The 21,067-nt window shown below is 43.7% G+C and overlaps 1 protein-coding gene across 4 annotated transcripts in view; it reads left to right on the forward strand.

Moving 5' to 3' along the window:
- The window catches only part of DOCK5 (dedicator of cytokinesis 5), a 280,649-nt gene that overhangs the window by 114,925 nt on the left and 144,657 nt on the right, over nucleotides 1–21,067 (forward strand). For 3 of the 4 annotated variants that reach the window (XM_005210292.5, XM_010808067.4, XM_059889493.1), the window contains exon 5: nucleotides 3,226–3,322. The exons of the other annotated variant lie outside the window; for it this stretch is intronic. In XM_005210292.5, the coding sequence (XP_005210349.1) occupies nucleotides 3,226–3,322 (97 nt within the window). The remainder of the gene's footprint in view (nucleotides 1–3,225; nucleotides 3,323–21,067) is intronic. 4 annotated transcript variants of the gene reach the window in all.

Raw genomic sequence — 21,067 nt, forward strand, 5'->3', positions numbered from 1 at the left:
CTAACAGGTGAGGTAAAGGTATAATATCATTATAGGTTTTATGAAATTGAAAGGTATCATTTTGTGCATTATTTATCTCAGGTCATCAGTTCCACTTGTTGGATGAAAGGGAAATGGGATTTTTTTCCTGATATCATTCCTTCTGCCTTCTCTTTGGGTATTTTTTCCTCCCTTGCATCCTTCCCTGGGACAGTGGAGGCAGATAATGAATGAACATAGAGGGCCTGTATCTTCTTCTTGTACCAACTGCTCACTATGCCTGTGTGCGTCTGTGCACGCATGCACGCACACACATATGAACGTTTGGTACTCTTTAGCCATTAGACCTGAGAACCTTCTCTTTGGGAACCTTGGGGGATGACAGGTGACCAAGCTACAACCTGTGCTATTTATCTCTGTACCTTGGACAAGTCAGCGCACCTGGGGCTTTCCCCCTGCAAATCAGAGAAAACAAATCTGGCCCCACATTGGCCCTGAACTTTTTTGTTTATTTTTTCCTTTCTTGGCTGTACCGCATGGCATATGATATGGGATCTCAGTTCTCCAAACAGGGATCAAACCAGCAACCCCTGGTTTGAGTGGAAGCCCAGAGTCTTAACCACTGGACCACCAGGGAAGTCCCTGGTTGTGAACTTGATGTAAAATTGTATGAACTAACTAGTATGTGTGATTGTGCTCTGCAGAGAAAATTCACTTCATTGATGGTGAGTCAGTGGGCAGGAGCATCAGGAGGGAATAAAGAAAGCTTGGAGCAGGAATTCCAGGGCTGTTAGAAAGGAGTGGGTCACAGAGGCATACTAGCTCACAGCCACAGAGAACATTTTCAGCCCTAAATTCCACACCATCATTTTATAGATGAGAGATGGAAATGTGCCCAAATTCACACACAATCAGGACTCAAAACCACGTGTCCTGCCGCTACTGGAGAACTTCCCCCTGCCTTTTTTTTTTTTTTAATTAAAAAAAGAAAAAAGCAGAAGCAAGTTTTATTTATTTTAATTTTGGTTACACTCTGGGACATGTAGAATCTTAGTTCCCTGATCAGGGATCGAACCCACACCCCTTGCTTTAAATGACAGATTCTTAACCACTGGACCACAAGGAAGTCTCTGGAAAATCTTTCTGATGGTCTGTTCCTGGGCAGCCTCCAGGATCACTAGCCATGGCTACATTGGAGGAAAGGCAAAGTTTGGGGCATGTTCCCAATAACTAGGGTTGCCAGGTAAAATGCAGAATGTCAAATTTGAAATTCAGGTAAAAAGTAATTTTTATGTACATTCATATCCCATGTGTTTCCTGAGACATACTTAGAGTTAAAAATTAATCCATCTGAAATCCAAACCTAATGGGGCATCTTGTATTCTTATTGATGTCTGGAAATTCCACCAGTAATCCCCATTTGTTAGATTGCTTTCACTCTTTCCTTTTGCTAATCATAAAAATACCAGACAGGATTTATGTGCATGAATGTCACGTCTGCCTTGTATTAAAAGTCCACTGTGAGTAAGTGAAGATTTGGGTATATGTACGTTTTCTGTGCAGGTAGCCAGCAGATGAGAAGCAAACCAAGCACTGTTGCAGAAGAGAGCCCCACTTCTATCCCACAGCAGGCCCTGTGTGAGGTTACAAGCCCCAGGACCTTATGCCATGAACACCCCTCCACTTGCCCACCTTCACTAATAAAATGGCAACTTGGCAGAACCAGCGAAAGGATTCAGTTTAGGCTTCCATCCCTGGGAATTGCTGAAGCTAGCCTAACGTGGTATAGTAAGTCCCCTACATATGAACAAGTTGCATTCCAGGAGCGTGCTCATAAGTCCAACAGAGTTAGCCTAGGTACCCAACTAACACCATCAGCTATATAGTACTGTACTGTCACAGATTTATAGTACTTTTCACACAAATAATACATAAAAAGCAAACAAAAAACATTTTAAATCTCACAATACGGTACCTTGGAAAGTACAGTAGTCCAGTACAATAGCTGGCATACAGCTGCTGGCATTGAGTGAACAGGTAAGAAGAGTTACTGACTGGAGAAGGGAGAGGAGGAGGGAGAAGGTAGAGATGAAAGATCAGCAGCAGCAGGAGACAGCAAACTGTGATTTCAGTCACACCTGATGTTGACGGCACAGGTTCTGGTTCCTTTCTGGAACCAGATGCACATTAGCATCTTTGAACGTTCGCAACATGAAGGTTTGTATGTAGGGGACTTACTGTACTCGAGGTTCCTGCTGCTGCTGCATCACTTCAGTTGTGTCCGACTCTGTGCAACCCCATAGACAGCAGCCCACCAGGCCCCGATGTCCCTGGGATACTCCAGGCAAGAACACTGGAGGGGGTTGCCATTTCCTTCTCCAATGCATAAAAGTGAAAAGTGAAAGTGAAGTTGCTCAGTTGTGTCCGACTGTTCGAGACCCCATGGACTGCAGCCTACCAGGCTCCTCCATCCGTGGGATTTTCCAGGCAAGAATACTGGAGTGGGGTGCCATTAGAAAGATTCAAAATGGGGAAGTAGAGGGATTTCCCTGGCAGTCCCATGAATATTCATTGGAAAGACTGAGGCTGACGCTCTAATACTTTGGCCACCTGATGGAAAGAGTCGACTTATTGGAAAAGACCCTGATGCTGGGAAAGATCAAGAGCAGAAGGAAAAGGGGACAACAGAGGACGAGATGGTTGGATGGCATCATTGACTCAATGCACATAAGTTTGAGCAAACACTGGGAGATAGTGAAGCACAGGGAAGCCGGGTGTGCTGCAGTCCGTGGGGTCACAAAGAGTCAAACATGAATGAGTGACTGAACAGCAACAACCAGCGGTTAGGATTCGTCACTTTCACTGCTAGGGCCCAGGTTCAGTCCCTGGTCCAGGAGCTCAGATCCCCCAAGCTATGGAGCGTAGCCAAAAAAAACAACAACAAAAAATACCAGAAAACAAAGCAAAACGAAAAAAAAAAAATGAGAAAGTAGAGGCTGGACTCCATATCCATTCCACTGTAGACACAATTCATTTTGAGAATCATCGTGTGTTAAGCTCTTTCTCTTTTCTTGAATGCTAGATGTGATAAAAATTGCCAGAGCTCCCCTAAATGGACAAGTTTTGCTTGGTTTCAAGACCAACCAAACCCATCTCCATCTTTGAGTTCTAAGGATCATGACGTCCATCAGGAAAATCACCGATGATCCCCCAGGAGTAAAGGGAGCCTGTGTCTGTTCTTTTTAGGCAGAACGAGACCGTGATTCCTGGGGAGCTCCCCCTGGTGCAAGAGCTTACCTCCACACTGCGGGAATGGGCTGTCATCTGGCGCAAGCTGTACGTGGTGAGTTATCCCCAGGCTTGGAGCTGGTGGCACTGTTCTTGGGCCCTCAGCCCATCTGTTCTGCTACAAGAGGTCAGCCATTCCTTAGCTCTGTATGTGGAGTGATTGCATCTTACATGGACAGTACAATGGCTGATAACCTGCAGACTTCCATTTTCCTGGAGGAGGGCGGCTGAGGATACAGGTGGTGGAGGAAGTGCCCATAAGACATTAGGCTAGTATTTTTCCAGTTGACATGCTGATTGTAATGTTATGAGGATGACAACTGCAAATCCATCATCCTTTCTAAGTGCTTGGAACTATTCATCGTCACAGCAATCCTAGTCCTATAAAGCAGATGTAATTATCGCCGGTTGATCGTTGGAGGACTTCTTGGTGGCTCAGACAGTAAAGAATCTGCCCACAGTGCAGGAGACCCGGGTTCAATCCCTGGGTCAGGAAGATCCCCTGGAGATGAGAGTGTCTCCAATATTCTTGCCTGGAGAATTACATGGACAGAGGAGCCTGGTGGGCTACCGTCCATGCAGTCCCCTAGAGTTGGACATGACTGAGCAACTAAAAATATCAGTGGAGAAATTGGAGGACATGCTCTTAGCCTTTCCATCTAACCCAGTGAATAAGCATTTGGCACTTGTCAGTGCTCAGCCATGTTGAGGGCTCCCATGAGGGTGGCTTTCCCTATTGTGTCCAGTGTGCCTTAGCGATGCTTAAATGTGGGTCATGAAACCATGCTCTAAAGAGTCTTCTTTTTGAGGCCAACTCGTAGTACTGTTGATCACAATAATGGCTTGACGTCAGGATGCTAACAGGCCAGGTCAGTGGGAAATGACACAGAAACCAGCACATTCACTCGCTCATAAACCATCCTCCCAAGTTGGGTGTGTGGGTTTGTAATCAAGACAAGGTAAGTCTACATATTCGGTGCTCCCATTTCATTTAGTTTATGTTTTCCAATTTCTCCCTCTTTTTCTTTGTTGTAGTTGCTCTTTCTCAAGCCTTTATCAAGCATAGTAGAAAAGCTTTTGCATACATATATAGTATGGATAATATATATATTTTAGAAAATTATGAATTTTTGCCTAGCTAAAAAAGTTTGACATTTTTGCTGTATTTAAAGACAAGTAAATTTAGCACTTAATATTTATCAGGCTGGGGACATCCCTGGGGGTCCAGTGGCTAAGACTTCACACACTCAATGCAGGGGGCCTGGGTTCAATCCCTGGTCAGGGAACTAGGTCCCACAAGCTGCAACTAACAGTTTGAATGCCATAACTAAAGATTCCACATGCAAGTCAGTATATTAGAAAAAATATTTATCAGGCTAGCACCTGGGGCAGCCATCTTGCAGGAGACCAAGAACTCTGAGTCTCGTGGCAGCAAGGGTGCACCCGTGTCCACTTGAGGATGCTCTTGCTCAGCACTGAAACGCGCAGACACTGTTTCCTAAAGTTTCCTCTTTCCTGTAGGCTTCATGGGTAAGCGTCACTAAGTTTTGCCTTCTGTAGGCATCTTCCAGACTTCCGTGGCTAAGAATTCTCAGCAGTGTATACTCCCGTATGTGTGAATGACATCAGTGAGGTAATGAACTCGGCTCAGTGCCTGAGAGGCAGTCTCTCTCTCTTTTTTTTTTTATGTAGCTGTGCTCATCTTGGTTTTTGTTCAGTCATGTGTGTATTCTGCATTTTAACTCAAAAGCCAGTCTTACTAAGTTATTGAGAGCACCTCACTCTAGACCCTTAGTACTAAAAGCAGGAATCAAACTCAGCCTAACTTCTAAGAGTTAGTGTGAGATATTTCATCTCCCAGGGCTGTGGTTGTATAGGATGGACATGCAGTAGAAATCACCAGCCCCTTCTATGGAAAAGCACGTGATTTTTCTCTGCCAGCACATCCTTCAAGGCCCCATTTAAGTCATTTTTTTTCTTCACAATGTGTCTTCTAAACCCATCAATCCATAATGTTTCCTCCTGGACCGGGAGCACTTACTGCCAAGTCGATCTGGCCCCTGGGGCACGCTGCCTTGTAATGCAAGTGATCTTTTGATCTCTTTATGTTTCACCCAGGAGAGAGCTGACCTATAAGTCCTTAAATCACAAGCTAGGAGAGGAGAGAGATGCTGTTTTAAGCCCTTTGATCCCCATGGATCATCTTGTCTTTCTGTTGAAAACACTCTCTCGTTCCAGTTAATTGATTGGTTAGTGGAGGATGTAACAAGGTTGATGGATGAGTTAGTTCTTTAACCGATTCTTTCTGGAAATTGGTGAGTGGTGATACGGGTTAGCTAGTAAGTACTGGGAAATGAGATTTTGATAGCTGTAATGTACAAACATGGGATGAACTAGACATTTCTTCTTGCCGAAAGACGACTCTCATGCTTGAGTTCATTGTCTGTGTCTAGTCCATGTCCCCAGGTAATTGTGCTGAGTCTGCTATTGACCAGAAATGAGAAGTAAGTGAGGCAGAGAGGAAGATACATGGTTCATGTATTTGGGCTTCCAGATCTCTTAAGCTCTGGTTGAGGAACTTCCTGTGTGGAAATTCCACTATTTAATAGCAGAATTGGGGTTCTAAGTTAAAAAAAAATCCACCCCCTTCTTGGAGATCAGCACGTTTCCCATCTCAATTTGACTCTCATAAGATAATTATTTTATTATTTGTGAATATTTTTTGATGACTTATAGCTGCAGTTGCTTGACTAAAAGGCACTCAGTTTGGGAATCTTCGTCAGTTGATAAGGCTGAGAATTTGTTCCTGCCTTTGGTAACAAGGCTCACCCATTCAGAGATGATCCATTTCATATGGAAATCTTGGCTTTCTCCATTCCCCCCCCCCCCACCCAACCCCATCCCTTCCTAAAGCATTGACAGTTCACTTCAGGCAGAATTTCTGAAATGCTTTCTCAAGAATTTGGGAGCTTGGGATGGACATGTACACACTGCTCTTTTAAAAATGGATAACCAACACCAACTGTGTAGCACAGGGAACTCTGCTCCATGTTACGTGGCAGCCTGGATGGGAGGGGAGTTTGGGGGAGAATGGATACATGTATATGTGTGGCTGAGTCCCTTTACTGTCCATCTAAAACTATTACAACATTGTTAATTGTCTATATCCTAATATAAAATAAAAAAATTTTTAAATCTTTTATGTCAAAGTAGCAAGCCTCAAATAGCAAGCCTTCACTGGGAAAAAAGGGAAAGGAACCCAAATTTATAGCTTTCAGTCCACTCCCCCCACACACTCTGAGACATGCAAGTGTGCTCACATCCACATGTGCACGTTCATGACATACACACCCCTACACTTTTATCCGTGTGTGTTTTCTGATTCTGTGTCAGTTCCTTCAGTCTGTGTAAAGATAAATACAGATTTTACTAAAACACATCAGCACTTCTATCTTGCACGCATTTTCTCCCACTGATTATGAAACTAGGCATTCTCTCTGGTGTCTTTAAGAACATCTTAGAACCTCTGCATTTCTCTGTGACACATGTCTTAGTTCTCTTCTTTTCAGCCTCAGTTCATGAGAAAATTAGGAGGTAGATATAGTGTCTTAAGTGAGAGGAAAATGCAGTCTGTTAACCAGATTAAGGCCAGCCATGTAATTATTCTAGAAAGGAAAGATGTTTGTATAATTCTGGTTTCTTCTTAGCATTCGGACTGTAAGCTTGTGAAATTACCATAAATACGTTTTAGTGTGGGAGGATGGCCGTGCTAGGGAAAGGGGAACCCATTCATTCAGACTAGAAAGAAGTGGTAATTCCCACTCTTTCCCTCTTTTCTCTTTGTTGTATTAATATTATTTATTGATTTTTCTTTTAATTATCTTCCTTGTGTGCTTTGGCGAAGAAGAAAGCTGTAGGGGACAGATGGGGATTAGAAATTAGAAGGCCTGCTTTCTCATCCTGGCTCTTCTGTGACTGACCCTGGTTTTAGAGCTTCAAGTCTCCATGTGTCTGCTGAATTAGGGGCCCTCTGTAAAAATGATGTAGAATGGGCCTTGCTGACTCCATAGAGTCATAAGGGCATAAAAAGAGGGTGGCTGTGAAATATTGTGCAGACAAACCATCAAGGACCCTGCAAAGTGAGCATGACCGTTTTTGTAAAGATTTTTTTTTTTTTTTTTTTTTTTACTGTGGACCATTTTTAAAGCTTTTATTGAATTTGTCACAATATTGTTTCTGTGTTTTATGTTTTGATTTTTTGGCTGCCAGTCATGTGGGATCTTAGCTCCTTGACCAGGGAGCGAACCCACACCCCCTGCATTGGAAGGCCCAGTGTTAACCTCTGGACCACGAGGGAAGTTCCAGACATGAGCGTATTGATGTTTTAGCTGGAAGTAGCTGCCGTCCTGGTTGTCCTCCTGTGGGACAACCTGGCTTGGCATTCCTTTGACCTGACTTGGAGACCCTGAAGCTCCCTTCTGCGCCACACCTCCCCGCCCAAATGAAGGCCACTTCCTTTGGCTTGTGTTGTCCTCTTAGGTGGTGTGGCCTTGCGCTCTCAGTAACCAGGCTATGTGTCTCTCCCCATAGAATTGTGAGCCTCCTTAGCTTAGGTTCCAGTCCCGAGGCAGAGATCTTTCCAGAAAGGAAAGGGGGAGCATGCCAGTGTATCATGCAAATTTACCACAGTTTCTGGTGTGCTTTGCCTGCACTGCTGATCCTCAGCGGGATCCCGTGTGCTGGGTGTGTTTTCAGAGCTTGAACAGGGAAGGAGGGAGCATGGTGAAGGAGGAAGTGGTTGCCTGGTAAAATGGCAACACTGGGGCAGACAGAGAGCTGTTTCTTAAATCCTGACTTGCTGGGAATTCCCTGGTGGTCCAGTGGGTAGGACTCCACACTTTCACTGTTGCAAGCCTGGGTTCAATCCCTGGTCAGAGAACTATGATCCCATAAGCTGCATGACGTGGCCAGGAAAAAAAAAGTTCTGACTTGCTCCCTTTGTTGTTTGGTTGCCAAGTCATGTCTGACTCTTAATGCAGCTCCATGGACTGTAGCCCCCCAGGCTCTTCTGTCCATGGGATTTCCCAGCAAGAATACTGGAGCGGGTTGCCGTTTCCTGCTCCCTTACTTGGTATATATACTTTTACTATATTCAGAAAAAATAACAAACCTGATAATACAAACAAAAAGAATGGATTCTGAGAGCAGAGACTTTGATTCATGGTGTTCTACTGGTGGATTTTACAAAGGAGGGCAAGTCCTTTGACCTCCTAAGTTTTCTTTTCTTCAGCCTCAGTGGTAATTATGTATTTCACATGCATTGCAGATTGGCTGTAGAATTCAATAGGGAAAATCTGTGTCGGACTCCTGGGACAGTGCCTGCATCTTGTGGGCCAGATGTCACGGCCCCTGACTGACTCTCCCTTTAGAACACTGCTTCATGAAAGAGTTGATTTGTGATGAAAGGATCCACGTGGAATTTTGCCCTGAAGTAGTATAATAAGGGTGTGTCACCTACCCCATGGGTTCCCTTCCAGCCACAGGGTTACTCAGCTACATTAGGTGAATAGTATTTCATCTTTTATTTTCTGTGGCCTCTCAGAATCTTTCAGGTTTTCTCTAGCCAAGGAAAGTAGATGCAGTGAGCTGAACTTCGGTTTCTTTTCCTTCTTCCGTGCTCCGTATGAACTCGCCCAGATGGAAGGGTGGACTCCTATGCGTTGAAAAACTTTTACGTGACAGGTGGATATAATATCTTAAGTTTACTTTTCTAGCAACAACCCAGTTACACTTTCTGAATACGCACAAATCTCTATCCCACCGTCCAAATGTCCTGTTTTCTCAACTTAAAATCAGGTCTTGAAAACTGGCAAGTTAGATTGTATTTTTTAACAAGTTTTATTTATTTAATTTTTGGCCACACTCTGCAGCATGTGGGATCCTAATTCCCTGATTAGGGATCAAACTGGAGCCCCCCATTCTCCCTGCACTAGAACGCAAAGTCCCAAACACTAGACAGCCAAGGAATTCTCTAGAGTATATTTGTGTGGTTGTTGGGGTCAAACTTTTTTTCAGACAGACTGTCCCAGGAATTGTGAGATGTTTTGTCGTCATAAACGCATCCTCTCTCACCTCACCCTGAGATTAAGTACTGTTTCCCACCTTCCAGTTGGAGAAATGGTTTGGTGAGGTTTGGTCAGGCAAATTGTTTTGTTCATACAAGTTGAGACTGAACTTGATCTGATTCTCTTATGGGAAAGAGATCACAAAAGAGCCTGGCGGTGGAAGGTGGTTAATACGTCTTATTGAATCAAGTGAACTTAATTGCTAAAATGTACTCTGTTGATACGGACTTTCCTGGTGGCTTAGTGGTAAGGAATCTGCCTGCCAATGCAAGAGACATGGGTTCAATCTCTGGTCCAGGAAGATTCCCAGGAAATGGAAATGACAACCCACTCCAATATTCTTGCTTAGGAAATCCCATGAACAGAGGAGCCTGGCAGGCTACTGGGGCCACAAAGAGTTGGATACAGCTTAGCAACTAAACAACAGCTTCATTAATGAGACTTCTCTGGTCTAGTGGTTAAGGCTCTGAATTCCACTGCTGGGAACAGGGGTTCATCCCTGGTCATGTAATTAAGATCCTGCATGTCGCATGGCACAGCCAATAAATATATAAAAATAAAAATTTAATAAAATGTTCTTTGTTAAAAGTATCGGTCTCCTCTCATTGAAAATTTGCCAGCCAAATAGAACCTAGGGCCAGCACTCGCTGGATCATCAAAAAAGCAAGAGAGTTCCAAAAGAACATCTACTTTTGCTTTATTGACTACGCCAAAGCCTTTGACTCCATGGATCACAACAAACTATGGAAAATTCTGAAAGAGATGGGAATACCAGACCACCTTATCTGCCTCCTGAGAAATCTGTATGCAGGTCAAGAAGCAACAGTTAGAACGGGACATGGAACAACAGACTGGTTCCAAATTGGGAAAGGAGTACGTCAAGGCTGTATATTGTCACCCTGCTTATTTAACTTATATGCACAGTACATCATGAGAAATGCTGGACTGGATGAAGGATAAACTAGAATCAAGATTGCTGGGAGAAATATCAATAACCTCAGATATGCAGATGACACCACCTTTATGGCAGAAAGCGAAGAACTAAAGAGTCTCTTGATGAAAGTGAAAGAGGAGAGTGAAAAAGTTAGCTTAAAGCATTTAGAAAACTAAGATCATAGCATCTGGTTCCATTACTTCATGGCCAATAGATGAGGAAACAGTGTCAGACTTTATTTTTTTGTGCTCCAAAATCACTGTAGATGGTGACTGCAGCCATGAAATTAAGAGAGGCTTACTCTTTGGAAGAAGAGTTATGACCAATCTAGACAGCATATTCAGAGAAGGCAATGGCACCCCACTCCAGTACTCTTGCCTGGAAAATCCCATGGGCAAAGGAGCCTGGTAGGGTGCAGTCCATGGGGTCACTAAGAGTCAGACACAACTGAGCGACTTCACTTGCACTTTTCACTTTTCATGCATTGGAGAAGGAAATGGCAACCCACTCCAGTGTTCTTGCCTGGAGAATCCCAGGGGCGGGGGAGCCTGGTGGGCTGCCATCTATGGGGTCACACAGAGTCGGACATGACTGACGCGACTTAGCAGCAGCAGCAGCAGACAGCATATTAAAAAGCAGAGACATTACTTTGCCAACAAAGGTCTGTCTAGTCAAAGCTATGCTTTTTCCAGTAGTCATGTATGGATGTGAGAGTTGGACTATAAAGAAAGCTAAGCACCAAAGAATTGATGCTTTTGAAATGTAGTGTTGGAGAAGACTCTTGTGAGTCCCTTGGACTGCAAGGAGATCCAACCAGTCCGTCCTAAAGGAAATCAGTGCTGAATATTCTTTGGAAGGACTGATGCTGAAGCTGAAACTCCAATACTTTGGCCAAAAGAACTGACTCCTTGGAAAAGACCCTGATGCTGGGAAAGATTGAAGGCGGGAGGAGAAGGGGACAACAGAGAATGAGATGGTTGGATGGCATCACCGACTCGATGGGCATGAGTTTGAGCAAGCTCCAGGAGTTGGTGATGGACAGGGAAGCCTAGCGTTCTGCAGCCCATGGTGTCACAAACAGTCGGAGACGACTGAACGACTGAACTGAACTGAACCAGACCCACTCCCACAATATGCATTTTAAGATTTCAGGATTAGTCTGAAGGTTTTCAGGAAGGAGAAACTGTTCTCAAGCAGAATACATTGTTGTTATATAGTCCCTATTACAGAGTTTAAACTGAGTTGTTTGTTTTCTAATCATCAGTTCTGGGTTTATAGAAAAAAAGGAATGTAGAGAGAAAAAAAAAGGGGGGGTTTGTCCCTTCCTCCTCCTTGAGAACCCCAGACCCCTTTCTCCTCCTCGGAGATCCTGGACTTCTTATCAGTCTGCCTAGGAATTGACTCTCTGTCCCCCCTTTTCTTTTAGTAAAATTATGATGCCAAGGGAAATGGGCACCGTTTTCATTCCATAACTGCTTCTTGGTTCCTAAATTGTTGAGGCAACATATTTTCCTAACCCTCATATTGAGGGTCTCTGATCCAGGGGCCCCAAGTAATAGTTGGAGGAGGTTGTGGCACTGGTAAGAGCCTGGACAATCATTTGTAATTTAAAAGCTTTCAAACGGTTAGAAACAAATCCAGTTATACAGTTAGAGATGCAGGGAGCAAACAGTAGAAAGAGAACAATTATAATTATTACAATTAAGATAGTTTTCCACTGTGGGGAGCTAGTTAATGTTTCGCAAAGTGACGTGACTGAGGCTTCAGGAGAATCCATAAACCTGAATCATCTTATTCATGTGTTCAGTAAAGTGAGTAACATTAGTACTCATATCTGTTATATATGTACAGCATTGGATATGAATAATGGCACAAGTTCCTCCTTGTGCAGCTGTTAGAAAATCTAAGGCCAATCAGTTTTGTAAAACCACCTTTTTAATTTGTATTTGTTCAGCATTAAGGGCTGAAAGTTAGTCAGAGCATCAACTTGTAGTATAACATCTGATCTGTAGTTCCCAGAGAGAGAACGAATATTGTAGCCGGATGATCGTACCAGTGAAATACAGATATTGCCCAAGGAGTTTTAAAGTGTGGCAGATTAATAGGTTTCTCTGGAAGCTCTGAAAATAAGAAGCTATGAATAAAAGTTAGACCTAGGGTGCATCTTCCTATCCAGCCAAGGGGAAGCCACACCCATAGGTTAGAGCCACATAGCCAATAGGTCCTGTTTGGAGCAAACCAGCGTGACTGAGGGATCCAGTCCCAATCAGTTCCTGGCCAGGCAGGAGGAGGACCTAAACTGGGTTTGGAAAACACAGGAATGATTGCATTGTGTATTTCTTGAGGCAAAGGTCCCAGTTGTTTCCAATCATTATAATTAAGTTGGCTGACTTCTGGGGATGGCTCTATTTGTTCCCAGCACATGGGAGTATTAGATAGTACAAGCCCCTTTTTAGGAGCTAGCCGTATGACCTCATCCCATATTTGATAAACATCAGGTAGAAACCCACCATATCTAGACCCATTTACTTTCTTATGTGCAGGAAAATAGTCATTAAACCAAGTTAAAACATAATCAAAATAAAAGTTACATTATGTCCATAGTTGCATCAGTCTGTCTTAGGATTGTTAGATGTCATCAGATCAAGAAGAGGGGTCATATATGATTGTTGTTGGTGAAGATATTCTCCGAGTTGAAGAAAGTCCTTTCCTTGAAGTGGAGAAACTCACCTTGGGAAGTCTTCAACTGATGAGGAAGGGAGTGCTCCACAGACCCAGCAATTAGACTGATTGTGGAATGCAGCATAGGAATGAGTCCAGGACAAGAAGGCATTGTTTTGAGGTTCAAACGGCAGACATCAGGACTTCAGGAGTCAGCAGAAGCAAGCCCACCTAGATTCTCAGGCCCATCTCAGTTCCTGGCTCAACAGCGGCCTGTTTGAATCAAAGGCTGGGTCAGGTGTTAACCTCCTGGTAATGTCTTTTGAAAAGCTGAAAGCTGAGTCACATAGTTAATTTTAAGGCTTCAGGATCTATGACAATATCTGTGCAGGGAAACAGTCTGTCATGGAGACAGTCCCTTCTTCTTAGGAGCAGTTTGAGCCCTCATTAAAGCTATGGGTAAAACTTTAAACCGTCCTGTGTTTCCTGAGTTAGCTTACGCAGATGTCTCTTAATAATGCCATTAGCTTTTTTCTACCTTTCCTGAAGATTGGGGTCTCCGGTAACAGTGTAAGTGATATTCTATTCCTAGAGCTTTTGACACCCCTTGAGTTACAGCAGCTTTAAAGCTGGAGCATTGTTGCTCTGAACTTTAGAGTTTAAGATCCCACTTACATCATGAGAAGTCAGTACAGTAAAATTTCGCCCATTAATTAACTTATAAGCTTTAGGCATTAGCAAAACAATAGCAACAATTACCCTTAAGCAATGAGGCCATAGCCTTTATTTTCATTAACAAAGTAACAAAACTCTGAGCCTGTGGGCAAGCTCAAAGTTGGAGCCTACAAGAGAGCAATTTGAAGAGCCTTAAAGCCTTTTGAGTAACTAGAGACCAAACCAGTTTGTTGGTTTGGGCCTGCTGAGTCTCAGTTATAAGTTTATATAAAGGCCAAGCAAATTCCCCATAATGTGGAATCCAAATGTGGCAGTAGCCTGTAATGCCAAGAATCCTTTCAGTTGTCTTGAAGTCATAGTAGAGGATTATCTAATATAGGTTTAACTCTAGAAAACATCCTTCAAATCAATGATTGAAAAATATTTGGCTTGTCCAGACAGCCCCATTACAGTCGTGGATCAGGAGGAAAGCAGACCAGGGGCTTTAGTGAGCAGAAAGTTGCCCTAGTGTCCAAAAGAAAATCGACTGATTGGCCCTCACAGTTATAATACCCGGGGTTCCTCAAGTGTCACTAGGATGGGAGCTTGTGTGGGGACTCCTGGGCACCTTCAGTCCCGATTCTCTTGAGAGTCTGAACCCTGGGGCCTACACCTACGGGGGCAGTCTCTTCTCCGGTATGGTCCTTTGCAGACAGGACATGGAGCCAGGGGCGGCTTAGAGGCCTGAGGGCAATCTCCCTCGAGGTACCCTCTTTCCACAGAAATAACAAGTCCGGCCCTTTTCACATGGGTCCCTCTGGGCATTTTTCTCAGGCCGTTTCAGAGCAGGTCAAACAGCCTTTGTTGGGGCTTCAGTCTTTTGCCTGATTCTTTTTTGCCTCTTATTTTCTTCCTTGTATTCTCTACCATAATATACCGTCTGAGCCAGCTGTAACAGTTTTCCTAAAGATTGATTTGGTCCAACGCCTGGTTTTGTAACTTACAGCAGATATCTGGAGCTGACTGAGTGAGAAGTCTGTCTTTTAAGATCATTCCTCCTCTGCACTTTCAAGATTGACATCAGTAAACTTGTGGAGAGCCTCCTGTAGTCTATACTAGGAGTTTATCAGGAATTTCCTTCTCTCCCTGTTCTATGTCAGCCAACTGAGCATAGTTTAAAGTATTAGCATGTACTTACTTAAGTCCTATAAGAGTACATCTGGCAAAGTGGCTATGTTATGGAAACTGTTTGGCTCCCAGTAGGAAGGAGGGCTATTTCATGTTCCCTCTTTCCCCTTGTCTCATGTTCAAGCCATTCATCTCCAAAAGTAGTAGCCTCCCCCAAAACTCGAGCTCTCAAGTCAGGAGTCAGCATCTGTCCCAAGACATACATTACATCTCTCTAAGTAATGTCATAAAGTAAAGTTAGTCCCATAAAGGCTTCTATATACTGTGCGGTTCAGTTCAATTGCTCAGTAGTGTCTGACTCTTTGGGACACCATGGACTGCAGTGCGCCAGGCCTCCCTGTCCATCACGAACTCCCGGAGTTTATTCAAACTCATGTCCATTGAGTCATTGATACCATCCAACCATCTCATCCTCTGTTGTCCCCTTCTCCTGCCTTCAGTATTTCCAAGCATCAGGGTCTTTTCAAATGAGTCAGCTCTTTGCATCAGGTGGCCAAAGTATTGGAGTCTCAGCTTCAACATCAGTCCTTCCAATGAATATTCAGGACTGATCTCCTTTAGGATGGACTGGTTGGATCTCCTTGCAGTCCAAGGGACTCTCAAGAGTCTTCTCCAACACCACAGTTCAAAAGCATCAATTCTTTGGTGCTGAGCCTTCTTTATAGTACAACTCTCATATCGATACATGACCACTGGAAAAACCATAGCCTTGACTAGATGGACCTTTCTTGGCAAAGTAATATCTCTGCTCTATAATATGCTGTCTATGTTGGTCATAACTTTTCTCCCAAGGAATAAGCGTCTTTTAATTTCATGGCTGCAGTCACCATCTACAGTGATTTTGGAGCCCAAAAAAATAGTCTGCCACTGTTTCCACTGTTCTTCCATCTATTTACCATGAAGTGATGGGACCGGATGCCATGATCTTGTTTTCTGAATGTTGGGTTTTAAGCCAACTTTTTCACTCTCCTCTTTCACTTTCATCAAGAGGCTCTTTAGTTATATACTTCTCTGAATTCTCTAAATAGTCTCGACCGCAATTGGTACTGTTTGAATTTCTACTGAGACTGAGGCAGCCCCTACTGGAAGGGTGCCCTGATTCTCAGCCTATTCAGTTGGGAGCCCCAGATACAGGGGCAAAGTAAGAGAACAGGAGGCAGCTGAAGGTTTCACATCCAAATCTGCACCCTTATAAGTCTGGCATGTCTCTCAGAGAGGTAAAGAACAACACATGTCACTTTTCTTTTTTTCTTCTCATTTCTTTTCTATGGAACTGGTCTAGTTGTAAAATGGTATCGTAATTGAGAGACCCTTTAACAGGCCAGTGCTCCCCATCTTCCAAAGGATACCATGGCCATTCAGTATCAAAGAAGAAGATCAGGCATGTCTTTTTAAATTCTAGGGGTCCAACTTGTTCCAACGTTTTTTTTTTTAATACATTTTAAAGGAGTGGTTTTGGAACTGTTAGCTCCCATCTATAAGAGAGAAAAAAGAAGCATCCACAGCTGTGGCTTCTTTGTAACAGAAGAGTCCTTTCCTGCTCTAGATGGGGGTGTAGACAGACTGTCCACCGAAGCTTTCCATCTCTGGTTGGACTTAATCTGTCCCTTACCAACACAGACATCTTACTCGTCCCTCCCTGTTTTACCACCATGCAACAGGGTAGACCTGATGGCATCCCAGACCAACTTAGTTTCATACCATCAAAACCTTTGATTTGCCCTTTTCTCTGATGCCACCTGGGGTGGAGCAGAATAGCTTTCCTGGAATGTTTCCCAAGCTACGCCTACTGGGGAGGGATCCATCTGATGTGTGCCGGTGCCCATTCCTGAGTGCAGTCCTGGCCTCAGTAGAAGTGGTGAGTCATTGCCACATCAGTATAGCAAAAGAGGTGGTGGAGGGTTGGCTAGTGAGGAAAAAGTGATTTTTGTCTTTGAGCTACTAGGACCAATCCTTCCAGTTCATTTCCATAGTTTTCACAAAAGAATATCTAAGGAGTTGAGACAAAAGCCACCAGAGAGCCTCCTCTGGTCCACTAAGAGCTAGCACTACCAAAGGAAGAAGTCCACTGTATTTCCAATCTGAACAAATCCTGCAATCCCCAGTCTGTGTCCTCAAAAACCTCACGGTCACCAGCAGTGCTTCTATCCATATAGATAGGAGGCACAACCATGACAAAGACTCACTTTCAGGTCGCTGGCCCCTGAGGCAGGCAGCCAAGCTAGACTCATCCCTGGAGCTAGAGTTCCACCTCTCACATAGGGGCTCCTAGGAACTTCGTAGCAAGGCTTGCGTAGTCTAACAAGGCTAAGCGCTTCCATATATGGGGTTTCTAAGGAAAAGTACACAATAACAGCATGGGTCACAAGTCCCTTGAAAGTCTGTGATCCAGCAGATTAAGTTAGTAGTTCTAATTCCCCACGCGATTATGAAGTGGACAAAGAGACCAGAAAAAGCTGGCCGAGAAAGGAAAGTTCAGTCCACATGCTTCGCACATTTCTGACTGCTCCCCTCGAAGGGATGTTGGGTGTCTCTTGGCATTGATAGGTTGGTTAAAACCCCGATAAGGCTCCCCGTTTTGGGCTGCCTTCAGTCATTATGAGGCATTGGGAAACAGAAGAGCAGGGCTTAATGCTCACCTCACGCAGGGCATGTCATTCGTTCACACAAGCACACAGTAGAGTTAGAAAGTTCAGTTCAATTCAGTCGCTCAGTCCTGTCCGACTCTTTGCGACCGCATGAATCGCAGCACACCAGGCCTCCTTGTCCATCACCAACTCCCAGAGTTCACTCACACTCATGTCCATCGAGTCAGTGATGCCATCCAGCCATCTCATCCTCTGTCATCCCCTTCTCCTGCCCCCAATCCCTCCCAGCATCAGAGTCTTTGCCAATGAGTCAACTCTTCGCATGAGGTGGCCAAAGTACTGGAGTTTTAGCTTTAGCATCATTCCTTCCAAAGAAATCCCAGGGCTGATCTCCTTCAGAATGGACTGGTTGGATCTCCTTGCAGTCCAAGGGACTCTCAACAGTCTTCTCCAACACCACAGTTCAAAAGCATCAATTCTTCGGCGTTCAGCCTTCTTCACAGTCCAACTCTCACATCCATACATGACCACTGGAAAAACCATAGCCTTGACTAGACGGACCTTTGTTGGCAAAGTAATGTCTCTGCTTTTGAATATGCTATCTAGGTTGGTCATAACTTTTCTTCCAAGGAGTAAGCGTCTTTTAATTTCATGGCTGCAGTCACCATCTGCAGTGATTTTGGAGCCGCAAAAAATAAAGTCTGACACTGTTTCCACTGTTTCCCCATCTATTTGCCATGAAGTGATGGGACCGGATGCCATGATCTTTGTTTTCTGAATTTTGAGCTTTAAGCCAACTTTTTCACTCTCCACTTTCACTTTCATCAAGAGGCTTTTGAGTTCCTCTTCACTTTTTGTCATAAGGGTGGTATCATCTGCATATCTGAGGTTATTGATATTTCTCCTGGCAATCTTGATTCCAGCTTGTGTTTCTTCCAGTCCAGCGTTTCTCATGATGTACTCTGCATATAAGGTAAATAAGTAGGGTAACAATATACAGCCTTGACGGACTCTTTTTCCTATTTGGAACTCTTTTTCCTATTTCCGATTTCCTGTTGTTCCATATCCAGTTCTAACTGTTGCTTCCTGACCGGCATACAGATTTCTCAAGAGGCAGATCAGGTGGTCTGGTATTCCCATCTCTTTCAGGATTTTCCACAGTTTATTGTGATCCACACAGTCAAAGGCTTTGGCATAGTCAATAAAGCAGAAATAGATGTTTTCTGGAACTCTCTTGCTTTTTCCATGATCCAGCGGATGTTGGCAATTTGATCTCTGGTTCCTCTGCTTTTTCTACAACCAGCTTGAATATCTGGAAGTTCACGGTTCAGGTCTTGCTGAAGCCTGGCTTGGAGAATTTTGAGCGTTACTTTACTAGCGTCTGAGATGAGTGCAATTGTGCGGTAGTTTGAGCATTCTTTGGCATTGCCTTTCTTTGGGATTAGAATGAAAACTGACCTTTTCCAGTCCTGTGGCCACTGCTGAGTTTTCCAGATTTGCTGGCATATTGAGTGCAGCACTTTGACAGCATCATCTTTCAGGATTTGAAAATAGCTCAACTAGAATTCCATCACCTCCACTAGCTTTGTTCATAGTGATGCTTCCTAAGGCCCACTTGACTTCACATTCCAGAATGTCTGGCTTTAGGTGAGTGATCACACCATCGTGATTATCTGGGTTATGAAGCTCTTTTTTGTACAGTTCTTCTGTGTATTCTTGCCACCTCTTCTTAATATCTTCTGTTTCTGTTAGGTCCATACCTGTTAGGTCTGTCCTTTATCGAGCCCATCTTTGCATGAAATGTCCCTTGGTATCTCTAATTTTCTTGAAGAGATCTCTAGTCTTTCCCATTCTATTTTTTTCCTCTATTTCTTTGCATTGATCGCTGAGGAAGGCTTTCTTATCTCTCCTTGCTATTCTTTGGAACTCTGCATTCAGATGCTTATATCTTTACTTTTCTCCTTTGCTTTTTGCTTCTCCTCTTTTCACAGCTATTTGTAAGGTCTCCTCAGACAGCCATTTTGCTTTTTTGCATTTGTTTTCCATGGGGATGGTCCTGATCCCTGTCTCCTGTACAGTGTCACGAACCTCATTCCATAGTTCATCAGGTACTCTATCAGATCTAGTCCCTTAAATCTATTTCTCACTTCTGCTGTATAATCATAAGGGATTTGATTTAGGTCCTACCTGAAAGGTCTAGAAGTTTTCCCCACTTTCTTCAATTTAAGTCTGAATTTGGCAATAAGGAGTTCGTGATCTGATCCACAGTCAGTTCCCGGTCTTGTTTTTGCTGACTCTACAGAGTTTAAACTGAGTTGTTTATTGTGTAATCATCAATTCTGGGTTTAAAGAAAAAAGCATTTTATGTGACTAAGGAATATAGAGGGGGAAAAAAGCCTTTGTCCTTTCCTCCTCCTTGAAAATTCCAGACCCCTGTCTCCTCCTTGAGAACCAACCCCAAACCCTTTCTCCTCCTTGGAACCCTGGACTTCTTATCAGTCTGCCTAGGAATTGACTCTCTCAGTACTTAAGCTGGCTTCATGGTTGAAACTGACATCTGATCACTTAGTCCCAACGGACAGAAAATTGCTATAGAAATCTTTGTCCTGGTGTCAGAGTTCTTTCTCTGTGGGTCACAAGCCCTGTTTCAGTGTGTGGCTCTCATGAGAGGCAAGAGGAGGTGGGATGACGGTCAGAACAGGGTAGGGGGCGTGCTTTGGGTATTTTTCCAGTTTTGTTTTCCTCTGACTTTGGTACCTGGCTTTTAGAATTTCTTGCACTGCTTCCAGAGACAAAAACTGTCTTTTCCTGGAATCCTTTATTGAAAAACTGAGCTTTCGCTAGCCAGGCTGTCTCTTTGTCTGACACAGAGAGAAAGCACTAGACTGAGTGGGAAGGTGTGGTTCCCGTCTTCCCAGAACTGAGGGTCAGTGCAGCACAGTACACAGAGAGACCTGGATACCATCCTGGATCCCACGGGGTCCAGATACTCAAAAAAGACATGACATTCATTTTGAAGAGCTATTATATGGGGCAATTGGATATAGAGCCACCCCAGTGTGTGAATACATCAGAGTGAGATGGTCAGATACAGTTAATCAGGAAGTTGCTTAGAGGAGTAATTGAATTTAATATCTCAGCCATAGACTCCAAGACGCTTATCCTGGGGAACAGATCTCAGTGCTGGTCCCCTTATTTTACAGATGGTCATATCCCAGAGGGAATAATTTGCTCAAAGTCACTTAGCAAGTTGGTGATCAAATTAAAGATAGAAATTAAGTAAGTTCCTATACTTCCAGCAAAGAACATTTACATGGAAGAGGAGAGGGTGAGCAGAGGAAACACTGATTCTTTTGCAGAGGGAGAGATGAAGTAGAAGGCCAGAGAAGAGGCTTTTGACTGTGGTCTGCATTCTTTGGGAAAGAAGATGGAGAATAGAATTTGGGTTTTCTGATACCCAGTGAGTGATACCATTGTCTCCATGACCCTGGAATGTCTAATTTACTCAGTGGATGGTTTCTGTATTCCCGCTACTATTGAAGACAAAGCTGTTTTTCTTTTCCTCCTGTCACTTTGATTTTAATCTCCAGAAATTCTTTTTTTTTTAATATATGATTTGTATTGGAGGTGGCTCAGTGGTAAAGAAGCCG

Source organism: Bos taurus, chromosome 8, assembly GCF_002263795.3.
Source record: "Bos taurus isolate L1 Dominette 01449 registration number 42190680 breed Hereford chromosome 8, ARS-UCD2.0, whole genome shotgun sequence".
In the NCBI taxonomy this organism is placed as follows: domain Eukaryota; kingdom Metazoa; phylum Chordata; class Mammalia; order Artiodactyla; family Bovidae; genus Bos; species Bos taurus.